This window comes from Camarhynchus parvulus, chromosome 4A (genome assembly GCF_901933205.1).
Source record: "Camarhynchus parvulus chromosome 4A, STF_HiC, whole genome shotgun sequence".
Classification (NCBI taxonomy): Eukaryota; Metazoa; Chordata; class Aves; order Passeriformes; family Thraupidae; genus Camarhynchus; species Camarhynchus parvulus.
This window is the reverse complement of record NC_044600.1, coordinates 18684045-18700610: the sequence shown is the minus strand read 5'-3', so window position 1 is coordinate 18700610 and position 16566 is coordinate 18684045. Positions and strand designations below refer to the sequence as shown.

Sequence of the window (16566 nt, the reverse complement as noted above, 5' to 3'; positions counted from 1 at the left end):
CCTCTCCAGGCTGCACCATCCCAATTCCCTCAGCCTTTCCTCCCAGCAGAGCTGCTCCATCCCCCTGAGCATCCTGGTGCCTCCTCTGGACTTGCTCCAGCAGCTCCACACCCTCCCAGTGCTGAAGTGGTGGCACAAAAACACATCCAGGCAGGGCACAACAGAAGGATCTCATCACTGCCCCAAAATCCCAGGATTTATGCTGGTTAGAGCTGGAAAACGAGAGGAGGAGGCTGGAGCAGGGCTGGAAGAGGCTGTGGATGGAGCAAGGCTCTGCTGTGTCGTGGCCAGGGATGGAGGCACAGCCAGGCTCCAGCACTCCCTGTTTACCAGGGCTTGGGAAACAGCAGTGCTCAGAGCCAGAGGAACCTGGCAGCTCCCTGACTGCACTGGGAGAGCTGCCAGCCCAGGTGTGCACAGCCTGCCCTCAGTGCTGCTCCCCACAGCTCAGGTGTACACAGCCTGCCCTCAGTGCCACCTTGTCACTGTCCCCAGCCCAGGTGTACACAGCCTGCCCTGGGCGCTGCTCCCCAGCCCAGGTGTGCACAGCCTGCCCTGGGCGCTGCTCCCCAGCCCAGGTGTGCACAGCCTGCCCTCAGTGCCACCTTGTCACTGTCCCCAGCCCAGGTGTGCACAGCCTGCCCTCAGTGCTGCTCCCCAGCCCAGCAAAGCTCTGGGTCCCTCCCTGGGAGAGGGAACACCTCTCTGAACCCCTCTCTGGTCCCCTTCTGCTCCCCCTGCCAGGACAGGGAGAGCAGTGACCCTGCCCTGCCCTGTGTCCAAGCACAGCCACGGCAGTTTTGGGGTGGATTGGAGCTGCCCGCCTGGGAAATGCCACCTAGAGGCCGAAGGTGATGTGTGGGCAATGAATTTGTAAAGAATTTTAAAAGTTTGATAGAAAGCTTCTGATTGTGATAGTGTGAATTTTAACGTCTCTATTGTCTCACCCTTCACATGAGACTGAAAATGGAGTAAGAGTATTTAAAACGCCTCTCAGCTGCCCCATCTCAAGGTCAGAAAAGGGCACAATCCAACAGGGATGATGTGATTTAGCTCTGATTTGGCTTTGGGAAATCCTGGATCCTTCCCCTTCCACCAGACCCCGCTCCCTCCCCGTGGGAGGGCAGGGCTGTCCCTGCTCGGGGGCTGAGCAGTGCCCAGCAGGGTGGTGGCAGCTGCCCCAAGCACCTGGCCAGTGTTTGCTGCAAGGCCAAGCTTGGTAAAACCAGCTGGTAACCAGCAAATCAAAATTCCCAGGAAAAAAAAGCCCAGTGTGGGTTTTTTCCCCCCAGAAAAGAGCCAGAAGTTCAAATAAAATCCATTTAATCAGACTGTAGCAGCACATTGAGGTTAAGGCTCCTTGTGCCTGAGGTTGTGGCTGCCCCTGGATCCCTGGAAGTGCCCAGGCCAGGTTGGATGGGGCTTGGAGCAGCCTGGGACAGTGGAAGGTGTCCCTGGGGGTGGAATAGGATGAGCTTTAAGGTCCCTCCCAACCCAAGCCATCCTGGGATTCCATAATTCTGTCACTGAGGCATTTCCCATCCTTCTGAAATTTGAAACACCAGAACTCCCAGGGATCCAGGAATTTGCACAGGGCAAAACTCCAGCTCAAACCTAAACCCCTCATTGAAAACCAAACCAGAACTGAAGTGCTTAGAAAGATTAGAGGGCAAAGAACATTTAACATACAAGTCAGAGGAAATAGCTTGGGGACTGTTGCTTTGTATCCATTTCCTTGTGGAAAAGAGGTTTTTTCATGGACTAAGTGGTCAGAGCACCAAAAATCCCCATGAGCAGCACTGACAGGGCAGGGAGGAGCAGCTTGGTGCTGCAGGATCTTCCCAGCACTGCAGATCTGCAGAACAGTGCTGGGGCTGCTGCCAGGCAGCTCCCAAAGATCTGTGCCCCAGAAGGGAATCATTAACATCCTGTTTGTGCTGAGAGATGGGACACAAAGCTGCAAAGTCAGCTCTGTGTGATTTACTTGGGTTCTTTTGGAACAGAAATAAATCCTGCATGGACAAAGGAATGAAGCCACAAGTGAACACACTCCTTGTGGGTTCCTTCTGCTGCCTCAGGGAGAAGCCAAACCACCCCCTGATCGTGGAGGGAAAACCAGAAGAGCTGCAATGATTTAAGAGATGGTGGCACAAGTCCTTTCTGGCACTGGGCTGTCTTGTGGAGAGCAAAGCCAAAGCTCAGAGGGGAGCCAGGCCCAGGAAGTGTTTGTGACCCAGCCTGCAGCTCTGGGAAGGGATGGCTGCTGTCACCAGAGCAACAAAACACGGGACAAGGGTGGAGGGAAGGGAGCAGGAATGCTGGTGTGCCTGCTCAGGATTGAAGAGGGCACAGCAGGGTGTTTATTCACAGCCCAGAGAGTTCAGCAGCTGTTTCCAAACAAGAAGTCACATCCAAGAAACAAACTGTCAGCACAGCTCCCACATGGAATGACGAGGAGGAGGAGGAGCAGAGACGTCAGGAAAACTCTTTCCTGGGAACTGGTGCCTTGTGCTCCATGTTAAGGTGTCAGAAATGATGGCAAACAGGTTGGAGAGGCTCCAGGCAGGGTGTCAGGCCCTGGCCCGGCGCAGGCTGGGGTAGCTCTGCACAGTCCTGGCAATGGCCTCGTCCAGGCTGACCACGGGGCTGTAGCCCATGGCCCTCTTGGCCTTCTCACAGCTGTAGTAGTGGAAGGTCCCAGCCAGGGCCACCCTCATGGGAGTGAAGGTGGCCTTGATGGTCACCAGGGGCCTGAGCAGGGCCAGCAGCAGGGCCAGCAGCAGGGCCAGGTAATAGGCCAGCCAGTAGGGAATGTGGTACTTGGGAGGGTCGTAGTCCAGGCCGGTCAGGATGCGGGACATGAACGTCCAGAAGGGAATTGGTTCATCGTTGGTGATGTGAAAGGCCTGGAAGAGAGGCAGAGGAGAAGCCAGGGGTTAAAATCATGGTGGATTTCCCAGGTTTGGCTCTGTGCTGGCCCCTCTCCTGCTCATGTGAGGACATGACACCCCTGACCTGGGCCAGAGCACACACCACCCTGACAAACTGCTTTGCACTGCCCACCTCTGAGTGAAGAGGGGGGAACCCCTGCTTTTCCAAGGAAACAAGCTGGGGTACTTCCAGCACCCCAGAGGCCAGGATTCCTCATAAATGTCAACCAAACTGGCTGCCACAGCACACAGCAGACAAGTTAAAACACTCCAGTGTGCCCAGTGCACAGCAGGACCAGGAAAAGCTCCTCCTGTTCTGAACTGTGTCCCAAAAGCTGCTGTGTTTCCATGTGTGCCTCCTGGCTGCCCCCAGTTCTGCCTGGATTGCCCTTCCCAAGGAGTTTTACAGCAGGGAATTCCAGGATATCCATCCAGCTCAGCCCAGGTGGCTGCACTCAATGGTCACCACAGATGGAAAACCTGGAGCTGCTGGCCTCCAGGATGATGTCCAGGGCCCTCAGGAATCAGCATGGATCCCACAGCAGAGGCTGGAGATCCCTTCCCTCCCTTCCCTCCCCCTCCCTTCTCACCTTCCCACACAGGGGAGAGCCTTTGTGCAGCTTTTCTGCAGCCAGGATGTGCCCATGCACCACGTTCTCCACGTAGGTGAAATCCACCAAGTTCTTTCCATCCCTGCACACAGAAAAGGAATTTAGCCCCAAGGCAAGCTGGGCTGAGAATCTGCTTGAGGCAAAAGGAAGGACTTCCACCAGGATAAATTCATCCCAAGCTTCCTCTTCTCCCACTCTCTGGTGCTGCAATTTCAGGCCATACTTTTAGTGTTTCATATTTAATAGGGATTTTAATTGCCAGAACCTCAAACACCACAAGTGGTATAAATTAACAGCAAGTAATCTGAGCTGTCTCATATTAATGGCACAGCTCTTTAACAGCTCAAGCCATGCCAGCTTTCCTCATGGATATTCCTCTGGCATTATGGACACTCACCATGGCAGGGAGTGAGCCCCTGCTATAGGATTTTAAAGAAAAAAAACATGGAAAGTGAAAAATAAAAGAAACAACACAACTGCTTTCCTTTTGTTCCCTTCCAAAAGGGCTTTGTAGAGCCAGCACTGATTTTGCCCCAGCTCTGAAATGCCTGGGCCTTGCTCACCCAATGATGAACTTCATTTTGCCACTCCGAGCTGCCTGGATGAGGATGGGAACCAGCTGAGGGTCTCTGGGACCAAATATTCCATGGGGACGGATTGCAGTGGTGAGGAAATTGTTGTCTGGGTCGTTTGCACTGAGCACCTCCTGGAGGGAAAGAGGAGAAGAAAATCAAGGAGGAAAACAGAGCTCAGCAATGCATCCCACTGGGGAGTCTTAACTTTTTTTCTGCCAGGGTTGGGATTAAATTGGGAGATGGTATTTCTTGTTGGGACTCAGATGTTTATTTATGTTACAATTTCAAAAATCCTGAGTTCTACAGCACTTCACTCTAACAAACTAAAAATGGAGCCCCATCTCTCTCTCTACAAGGCCTTTTAAGGATAAACTGTCCAGTTAAGAAATGACACCTAAATTATTGTTATTTTTAACCCAATAACCAATCACCTGTGCCCTGCAATGGGGACTTTTATTCAACTACATAAAACCTCCCAAACCCACGGAGAAGAAAGTGGAGAAGAAGATGAAGAAGAAGGAGCAGCCTCCACCCTAAAACCTCCATCTTGTTTTATATATATTGCTATATTCTAAACCCTTCAGCTCTAAGTTTTCCACCCTAGGATATCACACACTTCTCTTCAAACTCCCACCCCCACAATCCCAGCTCTGTCATTCCATTTTGGAAGCTTCTCCACAGCCTCAGGTCAATGCAGTGTTCTCCTGGGGGTCAGTGCCTGGCAGCACAGAAAGTCTGAAATTCTCAGCACCCAGGGTCCCAACATCCCACAGTCATCACTGAAGGGGCTGGGGGCTCCCCATCTCCTTGGGAAGAGCCAGTGGAAGAATTATTATCCCCTCCTGTCTTTCCAAGTGATCCTTCCTTGGTTCCTATCTCTTTTCCCAGTTCTCCTTGATAAGAAAACCAGACACAAACCAGTTTTTATGGTTGAGCACTTAATGAATTGACAAAGGAAGGGAAGGCTTTGCTTCTCTCTTTGAACACCCCAGAAGCCAGAGGAGCTCCCCAAGCTCCTCCACTCCATGAACCCTGTGCAGGAGCTGGAGCAGAGGACACTCAGGAACTCCATTTCTGTCCCTCCCAGCAGCTGTACCCACCCCAGCCCCCCTGGATCTCTCTCAGGAGGGGTTGATCCCACCTCCCTGGAGCTCCAGCAGCACATTCAGCAGCTCTGGAGCAGATTTCATTCTCCTGGGAGTTCCTAAACAACGTGTTTTCATTTCCAGCAGCTGCTGGGATTTCTATGGAGGAGGCACAGACAAAATCCTTTGAGTTTCCCCCAAAACAAAACCATAATCAGCAGCACTGGGGCTACCCCTGATTGCTGCTCCTCAGCTTCCCCTTTATCAGCTACTGCAAAGTGCTGGGGAAGGAACAGATGTTTGCACAATTTAAATTAATGAAGCTCTTGTGGAGGAAATTCCTTCCAGCCTCTCACACTGTCAGCTTCAGCATGGAAGGGACTCTCAATTCTTCTGGCACAAAAAGCACAGATTCTTCCCACAGCTGCATGCAAGCCATGGAAAAAGGATCCAGAAAAGGTCTGCTGCCTTTGATTGAAAACATTGTTATCCCAGATTTAAACCACAGATGCTGCAGCAGTAAGAACATGAGAAGAGCAGATATTGGTGCTGGGCAAGTGTCCACAGCAGTGACCTCTCACATGTTTTTTAACATCAATATTTTCAGTAATGGCCTGTGCCCCTCAGCTCAGGCCATGTTCCCACCTCCTCTCCTCCTTACTCAGTGCCTTTTTCACATTCCCAACTCCAAATTCAGGCTGCAAATCAGGAAAAGCAGCAGAGAGGACAAAGACCTCCCCTGACTGCTGTGAAACCAAAGCTGTGGCAGAGAACTGGGATTATCCTGTGGCTCCTCCATGGCAGTGACACCTCTGGCAGCTCTGGAGCACCTCTGCAGTGTCACACAGCATTTCATTCAACCTCTGTGGCAAGTCATGCCACAGCTTGATTTTATTCTCATTTTATTAAGTGAATACATCCCAAAAGAACAAATAAACCATTGGCAAATACCTTCTCCTGCAGGATCTTGGTCTCTGTGTAGTAATCAATAGGTTTTTGTGCATAGGGGAGATCTTCTGAGCCATTTTTTATGTCTGTGCCCTCAAAAACTACACTGGCACTGCTGGTTAACACCAATTTCTGTAAGAGATAGAGGAAAAAAGACTTGTTTAAAGCCTAAAATAAAATGGTCATTATTTACAAAGGCTGAGTAAAGATAATAATGATAATAATGATAATAATAATAATATTTAACCAACTGATCCTACAGAAAATAACCTGAGTCTAACAGAAGATGAATAGAAACTGCAGGTGAGAGAACTCCCCCTTTTTAATTCATTCTGTCCTATCATTTAATGCTACCTAAAGGAGATAAAAACATTCCAACAAACCCCCAAGGCAGTCAATCCAGGGGAAATATCTCCAGGAAAATCAGAGGCTTGGAACACTTAACACACCCCCCGTGTTTTAAAGAAAGATTTGCTCATCTTGGCAATAACAGATCACAGTGGATTAAACAAAAAAAAGAAACCTTGAATGTTTTTGTTTGGTGACTCAGATGAAATAAATGAAATTAAAATAAATTAAATGAATATAATAAATAAATTTAAAATAAATGAAATAAATGAATTTAAATGAAAACTTATGGGATATCAAAGTAATTTAAAAGGAAATTCAGTCTCCAATTCCAGACTGGCTTCCTCAGGCTCTTCCTTTTGTGGGCAATAGACTTTCTAAACCAAAAGGCACTGAGATTATGGCACAAGTGAGTTCCACCTCATTCCATGGTGAGGAATTCAGGAGGGAGTTGATGCCATGAATATTCCCACTGCTGGAAAAACCATCTCAGGGCTGTCCCCTTATGAGAGCAGGAAAGAAGCCACTGGTGAGGTGCTATTCTCCCAGGGTGACTCCCAGGCAGGACAGATTTTAGTGGAAGCTTTTCCATTCCAATCACAATGTGGTTTTCTGTGGCAAACAGGGACTGAGTTCACACTAAGCAGGAGACCCAGAGTCTCTCTTCCACTGGTTTTCATGGGCCAAGTGGGAATTCAGGATCACAGAGCCCTTTGTCCCCTCTCAGACAAGGCTGACCCTGGCCTGTGCTGCCAGTGTTACAAAGTCCATCAGCCCCTCCTGGTCTCAGGGCTTTTCCAGCTTTACCTGCACTCCAGCTTCTTTGCAGGCTTCAATGACTGCCTTGGTTCCCATAAAATTCACCTTGTAGAACAGCTCCCTGTTGTCACTGGAAGGGGCTGGTGAGGCACAGTGGAACACCACAGACACTCCTTGCAGGGCTGGCAGCAGAGCCTGCAGGAAACACGGGGGAGAAGGGAATGGAGCAACAGCCATCAGGAAAAAATAACAGCAGGGAAACAAACCAGCTCTTTTTCATGGAAACAGCTGCACTTCAAGTCATGTTCCTCTATAAAGGTGGGCAGCTGGATGGGATTAGCATCCAGGATCTCCACAATGTCCTGTCCTCAGCACACACACCTATTGCAATGCTGTGAGGGCCCCAACAAGGGGAGAGAATGATGCATCCGACTCCATGGATATCAGAAGGCTAATTAATTTCTTTATTATACTATATTATTTTATACATCTAAAACTGAATCTGCCAAGCACTCAACCCTGCACACAACTGCTCCCACTGCACTGAATCTCATGACTGTCACCCAACAATCCTGACACACACACACACCTGGCCCTGATAGGCCAAGGAAACAAAACACCGTGACTTTGGGTAAACAATCTCCATATTGCATTCTACTTTGGCACAACACAGGCACAGCAAATGATAAGAATTGTGTTTTCCTTCTTCTCTGAGGTTCAGAGAATGTGAATCCCAGAAATATTATTGGGAAGATGTGGCCTTGCTTTTCTCTGTGAAGAGAAATGTGGGGCTACACACATCCTCTCTTCTTCCCAGAGAAACCCTGGCAGCTTCCCCAGAGCTGGAGGCTGGCCAGGCTGCACTCCCTGCAATCCCCAGGTGCAGGTACAAGAATCAGGACTCCCTGGAGCTGAGTCCCTGAAGAAGCAGCAGGTTTAGAGCTCCCCATGGCACTGGCTGAGTGCAGGTGACTGTCCCAAAGTCACCTCCCACATGGCTCACACAGGCCTTGGCCAGGGCTCCCACTCATCCTGCCCTGACTGTTGGGAATATGAGTTGTGCCATTCTCATGGAGCTGAGAAGGGCTGGGAGAGCCCCCTGCAATTAGCCCAGGGGCTGTAATTACCCTGTAAATCTCAGCTAACAGTAATGTCATGTAAAATCTCAGCTAACAGTAATGCAAGGCACCAGGCACAAAGCAGTCCTGTGTCACAGACATCTTTTATGAAAAATCCTTTCCTTAGGATTTTTTCTCCTGAGAAGCTGAGAGGCCTCAGGAACAAAATGCAAACAATGGTTATCTGCTGCTGTAGAATGCAACAGGAGCATCTGTGATTGGTCTCATGTGGTTGTTTCTAATTAATGGCCAATCACAGTCAGCTGGCTCGGACAGAGAGTCCGAGCCACAAGCTTTTGTTATCATTCTTTCTTTTTCTATTCTTAGCCAGCTGTCTGATGAAATCCTTTCTTCTAGTCTTTTAGTATAGTTTTAATATAATATATATCATAAAATAATAAATCAGCCTTCTGAAACATGGAGTCAGATCTTCATCTCTTCCCTCATCCTCAGACCCCTGTGAACATGGTCACAGTCCTGCTCTTTCCAGCTCGCAGCAGAATCCAGACATCACACACCAGATCTGTTTCCTCCAGAGGCTCCCAAGGAAAAGTGCAAGGCCTGCATTTGCCCCTGTTCCTTGCAGGCAGTCCTTCCTCACCTCCTTGTCACACAGGTCTCCCAGGAAGAAGGTCACCTGCTCACTCTCAAAGCTCTGCTGGATGTCGAAGACGTTGACGCTGTAGCCCTTGGCCAGCAGCTGCTCCACCATGTGCTGCCCCAGGAACCCCGAGCCCCCGATGACGGTGCAGCTCCTGCCAGCCTGCAGGGACAGGGACAGGGACAGGGACAGGTCAGGAGAACCTCCCTGACACACAGGCACACACACAGCACGTTGCCCTGAGCTTCCCTGGGGCTCAGTGAGCTGCAATTCTGCTCAGCAGCTCCACCAGAGGAATCTGAACTCAGGCATCAAAGCTCTGTGCTGTCCCAGGGAGTCATGAGCGCAGACACTGATTTTGGGATTCTGGAAGGACTCGCCTCATGCTCACAACCAAGCGGCTCAAGGAGGAGGGAAGGAAAAGAAGATTGGCCCCCATGAACTCTGCTTGGATAGCAAACAGAATTTGAAGGGAGCCTGCAAGATGAAGAGAGATGATTTACAAGAGCACAGAGAGGCAGGACACAGGGAATGGCTTCCCACTGCCAGGGGCAGGGATGGATGGGATATTGGGATGGAATTGTTCCCTGGGAGGAGGGGAGGCCCTGGCACAGGTGCCCAGAGCAGCTGGGGCTGCCTCTGGATCCCTGGCAGTGCCCAAGGCCAGGCTGGAGCAGCCTGGGACAGTGGGAGGTGTCCCTGCCATGGCAGGGGTGGAACTGGAGGAGCTTTAAGGTCCCTCCCAACCCAGAGCAGCCTGGGACTCTGGGATGATTCTGTGATTTGCCTCAGCCTCCTGCCACAGCTACCTCAGAGCATCAAAACCATCACCATGATCAGAACCTGTGACACTCAGGAGCCAAGAAAGCAGCCAGGTAAAGGCAGGGGCTGTCTATTTGGGCTATTTCTTTTTCTTTAAGCTTTGTAAATCAGTGATTGGAGTCACTAATTATCAGTCTGGCCACTCATCTGACTGGACTGAGACCAAAGAGCTCACTGCCAGCACAGAACATCCAGGCCCTGAGTCTGAGGGAGCTGTTACACAAAGAATGCTCTGTGCTGGCTGGAGAGTTTTACTCCTGGTAGTAACACAACCCCCACCCTTGCAGAGAGCTCTGAGGGAGCCACACAAAGACAGGGATTGTTCACAACTCTTGAAAGGCCACATCCTCAAACCAAGGTTCTGCTGCCAAGTGTTGGGTGATCCACAAGAGAAATGGGAGGAGCTCCCTGAGTTACATCAAAGCTGCAGCAGGTATTTGGGATGGGCCATGCAGAGGAGAGTCTGATCAGGGTCTGGAGCTCCTGTGAGGAGCAGCTGGGAAGGGGCTGAGGCTGGAGAGGGAGCTGGGAATGGGCTGAGGCTGGAGAGAGAGCTGGGAAGGGGCTGAGGCTGGAGAGGGAGCTGGGAAGGGGCTCAGCCTGGAGCAAAGGAGGCTCAGGGGGCCCTTGTGGCTCTGCACAGCTCCTGACAGGAAGGGACAGCCAGGGGGGGTCAGGCTGTGCTCCAGGGACAGGAGGAGAGGGAACAGCCTCAGGCTGGGCCAGGGGAGGTCAGGGTGGCATTGGGGACATTCCTTCACTGAAAGGGGGGCCAAGCCCTGCACAGCTGCCCAGGGAGGTCTGAAGTCTCCAGCTCTGGAAGTGTTCAGCCAATGAACAGATGTGGCATTGGAGAAGATGAGGGGATTCAGTCAGAGGGGGGACAGCTGCTGAGGGGACAGAAACTGTTGCAGCCTCTCCTCAAAGGCAGAGGCTCCCTCCCACGGACATTTCCCTTCTCCCTGCACCTGTTCCCATTAGGTCCCTTCCACCCCACACCGTTTTGGCACTCCCTGATGGCCGTGCACTCTCCAGGAGCCAAGAGCACCCCAACTGCTCTGAGATGTAACTGAAGTGAAATTTTACTGCAGCAGAATGCTGCCCTCTGCCTCTGAGCCCCAGGGCACTGCAGAGGCTGCAAAGGAATCCCAGAATCCCAGACTGGTTTGGGTTGGGAGGGATTTTAAAGTTCATTTTATTCCACCTTCCAAAGGGACACTTCCACTATCCCAGGGTGCTCCAAGCCCCATTCAACCTGGCCTTGGACACTTCCAGGGATCAAGGGGCAGCCACAATTATATATAATTTTATTATAAACTGTCTATAATTTGATATTGCACAGCATAATATTTATGGCAAGCCAAGCTACACAGTCTATATTGATTTTAAGGTATGAATTTGACCTACCCAAATTATACCTTGGAAAATCATGTTTTCTCCCCAGAGTTATCATTAATGCAGGATCAGCCTCATGTCTTCCCTAGTGATGTGCAGAATAGTTATGAATTTGTTTCTGCAAGACAAAACTTTCCCAAGCACCATTTGAGGCCCCAACTCACCGATCTGAGGCGTGTGGCCATGGCTTGGATGAGGCACTGTCCACCAGAATCCTTGAAAAAAAGGAAGAATATTTTTTATTCCCAATAAAATAACACATTTCTAGTTACAGAAATCAAGCTTTGAAGCCATTATGCTGAAGAAGGATGAAGAGACGGAGTTAATGCTCCCTACTCTTCCAAACTAAATCAGCAACTACAGGTGCTGGCCTGACTCTTTGGTACTGATTTTTTGGAAACCCCGTTTGAAATTCCAAGGAAAAAGCCGAGAACAGGCGGGATCGGTGCCTGTGCAGCTGGAGCACCGAGCTGTTTAAAGCAGGGGCACAGGGTGATCCCGCTCTTCCACCCCCTGTCCCTCAGCACCTCGTCCCTCTGCAGAATGCACTTTACGAACTGCTGCATCTCCAGTTCCCCCTCAGCTCTTTCAGCCCCATCCCAGAGCCCCTCATCCTCCTCCCCTCGGCCTTTAGGGCCTCACCACAGCCCCCAGCACCTGCTCCCCTGCTCCCAGCTCCTTCCCCACAGCTCCCAGCTCCTTCCCCATGCCCCCAGGTCCCTCCTCACGGATCCCGGGCCCTGTCCCGCAGCCCCAGCCCGTTCCCAGCACCTTTCCCGGCTGCCGGACCTTGCCGGACCCCTCTCGCCGCCGCTGCCCTCAGGGAGCCCCGGCCACGCCCCCTGCCTACGCTCCACCAATCAGCGCCGCGCTTCCGGCCAGACCACGCCCCACTAGCCCTGATCCCGCCTCTTTCCCTGGGGCGAGCATCGCGCCAGCCCGCTCCCGCTCGCTGATTGGTCTAACCCCCCTTCACTACGGCCAATCGCGTTGAAGAAAGGAGGAGATTCTCCCACGAGCTCATTCACCATTGGCTCCGCCGTCACGTCAGCCAATAGGAGCGCGCGTTGCCATAGCAGCGGCGTAGGGGCGACAGCCAATGGAAGGGCGCGATATTGAGGCTACCAGGCGTGAAGCCGGCGGGATGGTGAGGGCGGGGAGCGGCCGTGAGGGGCTCAGCAGCGGTCAGGGGACGGTCAAGGGACGGCGAAGGCGCTGGGAGGGCACTGAGGGGGGCTGAGGAGGCTCACAAGCTGGGAGGGGGCTCCAGAACTGTGAGGGGGCTCAGGGCCAGGGAGGGGGTTCAGGGGCAGTGGGGGGCTTAGGGGCAGTGAGGGGGCTCAGGGCAGTGAGGGGGGCTCAGGGCAGTGAGGGGGCTCAGGGGCCATGATGGGGCTCAGTGAATCGCCTTGAAGGAAGGAGGAGATTCAGGGGCACTGAGGGGGCTCAGGGCAGTGAGGGGGCTCAGGGGCAGTGAGGGGGCTCAGGGCAGTGAGGGGGCTCAGGGGCAGTGAGGGGGCTCAGGGCAGTGAGGGGGCTCAGGGGCAGTGAGGGGGCTCAGTGAATCGCCTTGAAGGAAGGAGGAGATTCAGGGGCACTGAGGGGGCTCAGGGGCCATGATGGGGCTTAGGAGCTGTGAGAGGGCTCAGGGACTGTGAGGAAGCTCAGGGGTTGTGAAGGGGCTCAGGGGCCATGATGAGGGCTCAGGGGCACTGAGGAGGCTCGGGGCCATGATGGGGCTCAGGGGCAGTGACAGGGCTCAGGGTTTTGATGGGGGCTCAGGGGTGGTGAGGGGGGCTCAGGGGCTGTGGCGGGCGTTCAAAGGCCATGATGGGGCTCAGGGTTTGTGGAGGGATCTCAGGGCCTGTGATGGGGCTCAGGGTTTTGCCGGGGGCTCCGGAGCAGTGCCAGGGCCCAGGGGCAATCAGGGGGCTCCGGGGCAGTGCCGGGGCTCAGGGTTTTGCCGGGGGCTCAGGGCAGTGCCGGGGCTCAGGGTTTTGCCGAGGGCTCAGGGGCAATGAGGGGGCTCCGGGGCCATGATGGGGCTCAGGGTTTTGCCGGGGGCTCAGGGCAGTGCCAGGGCTGAGTCCCCGCTCCCCCCCGACCCCGCTGTCCCGTGCCGAGGCCTGCGGCTTTAAGAAGCCGTCGCTGGGAGCCGCGGCGCCGAGGAAGAAGGCGAGTCCCAAGCTGGAGCTGCCGGAGGAGCAGCAGCGGGAGATCCGCGACGCCTTCGAGCTCTTCGACACCGACGGCAGCGGCAGCATCGATGTCAAGGAGCTGAAGGTCGGAGTTTCCCTGGGGCTGGAGGTCACTAAGGTTATGAGGGAACAGGGCCATAAATGCTGAAATCACCTCAAAAAGCACTGAAGTTTCCTGGATTTCCCCCTCCTCCCTCCAGCAGAACACCTGGTGGCCAAAGGGCGCGGTTTTCTCTTTATTTGCAGCTCTTTACTGCTCTTATGCAGTGTGTTTAGAGCCAGGCTGCCCAAAATTCATGTATAATTCTGTGCTTTGTGTCCCAAATCCTTCTCTGTGCATAAAACATCAAAAATAGGGGTTGTGTCCATTAAAAATGTGGTGAGGGGGATTCCCCTCTTGTTGAGGATTTTGTGCTTTGTTTTTATTGTTGTTGTTGCTATTATCTGGCCCCTTATCAAAGGAGGAAAACGTTTTCCCAACAAGATTTTTATCACTAGAATGAAAAATAAAGTCATTTAAATTCCTTGTGGTTGATCCGTTAAAGATGGTGAGAGTGTGTGTAGGAAATTCCTGGATTAGCTGAGGCACAATTCCAGAACAGGAATGTTTCTATCCCTGTTTTCTGCATCCTGATGTGAGTGCAGAGCAGCCTCACTCTCAGCCTGCCCCTGTTTTCTGGGAGACACAGAATTCTGGACACTTTTTGCCCCTCTCCTGTGGTTTTGGTGACAATTTTGTAGGATTTGTAACTTACTTTGTCCTTCCAGGTGGCCATGAGGGCCCTGGGGTTTGAACCTAAGAAAGAAGAGATCAAGAAAATCATCTCAGACATCGATAAGGAAGGGACAGGAAAAATCAGCTTCAGTGACTTCCTGGCAGTGATGTCACAGAGAATGGTATGGATGTTTCACAGCTCCAAAAGGAATTTTGAAGGTGGATGAGGAGCCTTTATCTCCTTTTGGGTTTACAGGGAGATTAAAGCTCAATGTATTTTAATCCTAACAATTAAATGTATAAAAGTTGGGGTAATCCCTATCCTGGATTCTCTTATTTTTCAGGGAAAAATTAAAATCCTGATATCATTAACAGGTTTCTTTAACAAGCAGAGGTGAATTTTGTGTTGACAAAAGGGAAAAAACATTTTTCTCACAGATGGAAACCAGCTCAGGCCTGCAGGAAGCTTTTGGAAGGTTGATGTCTGGCATGGGGGTGTTTTCTTTCCTTGAATTCTAATTTAAAGATTAAATCTGGTTTGAAAAATCTTTTCAAAATCCAGATATTTAACAGCAGAAGACCCTGATAGTGAAATCCCAAAGATATCTGGCTGGCAAGGACAGGAAAAAAATCCCTGAAATTCTGGAATTCTGATTGTGTCTCTGTGTGAATTTTATGTGTAATCCCTGCTGGCTGGCTCCTTTATTTGTCCCCAAGGGTTTCTCAGTCTTTCAGATCTTTTATAACTTTGAGTGTCACCTACAACACAACCACTCCTGTTTTACCTTAAACTTGTTCTTTCTTCCTTAAGGCTGAAAAAGATTCCAAAGAGGAGATTCTCAAAGCTTTCAAACTCTTTGATGATGATGAGACTGGAAAAATCTCTTTCCAAAACCTCAAACGTGTGGCCAAAGTGCTGGGGGAGAACCTCACTGATGAAGAGCTGCAGGTTTGGACCTGGTGCTTTTGGGGTCTTTGTGCTGGAGCTGGGAGGAAAATCCAGCACTGGTGGGAAGGGAGGAATGTCTGGAATCTGTGGGTTTTGAGGTTGAGGATGGGTTGAGCCCACATGGATGTAGGAATGGGATCATCCATTGCAGTTCTGTGCAGCAGCAGAGATGTGAAAGGAATGACTCTGCTCCAAGCACTTGGTTCCCCCCAGGACTTTCCCTGTAATATTTCCTGCTCAGATTTCTCTATAAGTACACCCAGCAAAACAGATTTCATGAAATATTTTGTCTGAGCTTGAGCCAGCACTGTCCCCTCCAGCACAGCTAAAGAGTGGCTGGAATTCTGAATGAATCCAGTGATTCCCAAGAAACCCCAGACCTGAGTGCTGCCCCCAAATCTCTTGCAGGAGATGATTGATGAGGCAGATCGGGATGGGGATGGGCAAGTGAGTGAGCAGGAATTCCTGAGGATCATGAAGAAGACCGGCCTGTACTGAAGCCCAGTGGGATTTATTCCTTGGCACTTGTGTACATTCCTTAGGGAAGGGGAGCCTCACTTTTGTGGTGTCTTGATTTCTTTGGAGGCAGCAGAAAATACAGGTCAGTTCTGTTAAAAATATTTTACACAAAAAACTTCTAAGTTTTAAAGGTGTTTGTGAGCAGTTTGCACCACTCTGTTTACAAGCAGCAACGTGATTGCTGGTTATGATGTTTACACTGCTTTAAATACATGAATCACATTTTTGGGACCAAATTTAGATCCTTTTCTGACTAAAAAAAATGGGTCCAAACGATTCAGTTTGGTAAAGAGATGACTCAGAACCAGACAATGTCAATCTATTGCTCAGTGTAAATTCATTTTGGGTTTATGTCTTGGTTTGGGCCCTACAGTGAACTCTTTTAATGACATATTTGCAGGAACCACCTTTTTAGAACCTGTTTTATGGGATTATCCCTTCCCCCCTTTTCTAGGGCATTCTTTAAACTCAAAATAAAAATAAACTGCTGCAATTTTCCTTGTGTTCAGTTCACATGGCTAAGGAAATCTTTGCAGAAGGAAATTCCCAGTGCTGCTGCTGAGGGCTCTGTGCTTGCAGGAATGCTCAGAGCCTGCAGATGGGATTGGATTTCAAATAAAATCTTATTTTTAAGCCATCAGAGTTGTGGAAAGAGTTTTGATCCCCACTTTGCCAAAAAAAGATGTGGCCAGGCTGGAGAGGATCCAGAGACCACAAAGATGATCCAAAGCCTGGGAAGTTCCCATGTGAGGAAAGGCTGAGAGCCTTGGAAAAACTGGGATTTAGGGGAGATCTTGTCACCATGTTTGGTATTTGAAGGGTGGCTACAAAGGAGAAGGAAACTCCCTTTTTATGAGGAATCATGGAAAGGACAAGGGATAATCTGTACAGGACACTCCTGGGGAGATTCTGAATGGGACAATTTTTCACCATGAGGAAATCAGCTGTTGGAAGTCGTGGATTCCCTGAGTTTGGGCACTTTGGGATCCATCA

At 50.9% G+C, this 16566-nt stretch overlaps 2 protein-coding genes across 4 annotated transcripts; one reads left to right on the top strand and one right to left on the bottom strand.

Moving 5' to 3' along the window:
* Positions 1 to 1665: 1665 nt before the first annotated feature.
* On the bottom strand, positions 1666 to 12037 carry NSDHL (NAD(P) dependent steroid dehydrogenase-like). Of its 3 annotated transcripts, none has more exons than XM_030967576.1 (8): positions 11964 to 12037; positions 11357 to 11407; positions 8976 to 9137; positions 7305 to 7451; positions 6153 to 6281; positions 4105 to 4247; positions 3521 to 3623; positions 1666 to 2906 (listed from the first exon to the last, which is right to left on the bottom strand). In XM_030967576.1, exons 2-8 carry the CDS (start codon positions 11375 to 11377, stop codon positions 2571 to 2573), a joined length of 1041 nt encoding a protein of 346 aa, XP_030823436.1. In that variant the 5' UTR covers positions 11378 to 11407; positions 11964 to 12037; the 3' UTR covers positions 1666 to 2570. The 3 variants fall into 3 exon arrangements, with proteins under 3 accessions (XP_030823436.1, XP_030823437.1, XP_030823435.1); XM_030967577.1 differs by having other exon boundaries at positions 11982 to 12026; XM_030967575.1 differs by lacking the exon at positions 11964 to 12037 and adding an exon at positions 11850 to 11915.
* Positions 12038 to 12228: 191 nt separating this feature from the next.
* On the top strand, positions 12229 to 16215 carry LOC115914788 (centrin-2-like). The gene is made up of 5 exons (XM_030967545.1): positions 12229 to 12339; positions 13317 to 13475; positions 14159 to 14287; positions 14917 to 15054; positions 15463 to 16215. The coding sequence occupies exons 1-5, from the start codon at positions 12292 to 12294 to the stop codon at positions 15550 to 15552; spliced, it is 564 nt and encodes a 187-aa protein (XP_030823405.1). The 5' UTR covers positions 12229 to 12291; the 3' UTR covers positions 15553 to 16215.
* The last annotated feature ends 351 nt before the right edge of the window (positions 16216 to 16566 follow it).

What these genes read in the sequence shown, in the direction of transcription:
- LOC115914788 (XM_030967545.1), top strand. Translation starts at nt 12,292, where the DNA reads ATGGAAGGGCGCGATATTGAGGCTACCAGGCGTGAAGCCGGCGGGATG. An exon ending in CAGTGATGTCACAGAGAATG is followed by an intron (nt 14,288 to 14,916) that starts GTATGGATGTTT and finishes TTCTTCCTTAAG; the next exon opens with GCTGAAAAAGATTCCAAAGA. An exon ending in TCACTGATGAAGAGCTGCAG is followed by an intron (nt 15,055 to 15,462) that starts GTTTGGACCTGG and finishes AATCTCTTGCAG; the next exon opens with GAGATGATTGATGAGGCAGA.
- NSDHL (XM_030967575.1), bottom strand. Translation starts at nt 11,900, where the DNA reads ATGGGGAAGGAGCTGGGAGCTGTGGGGAAGGAGCTGGGAGCAGGGGAG. An exon ending in GAGACCTGTGTGACAAGGAG is followed by an intron (nt 7,452 to 8,975) that starts GTGAGGAAGGAC and finishes TGTTTCCTGCAG; the next exon opens with GCTCTGCTGCCAGCCCTGCA. An exon ending in GCAAAGAAGCTGGAGTGCAG is followed by an intron (nt 6,282 to 7,304) that starts GTAAAGCTGGAA and finishes TATCTCTTACAG; the next exon opens with AAATTGGTGTTAACCAGCAG.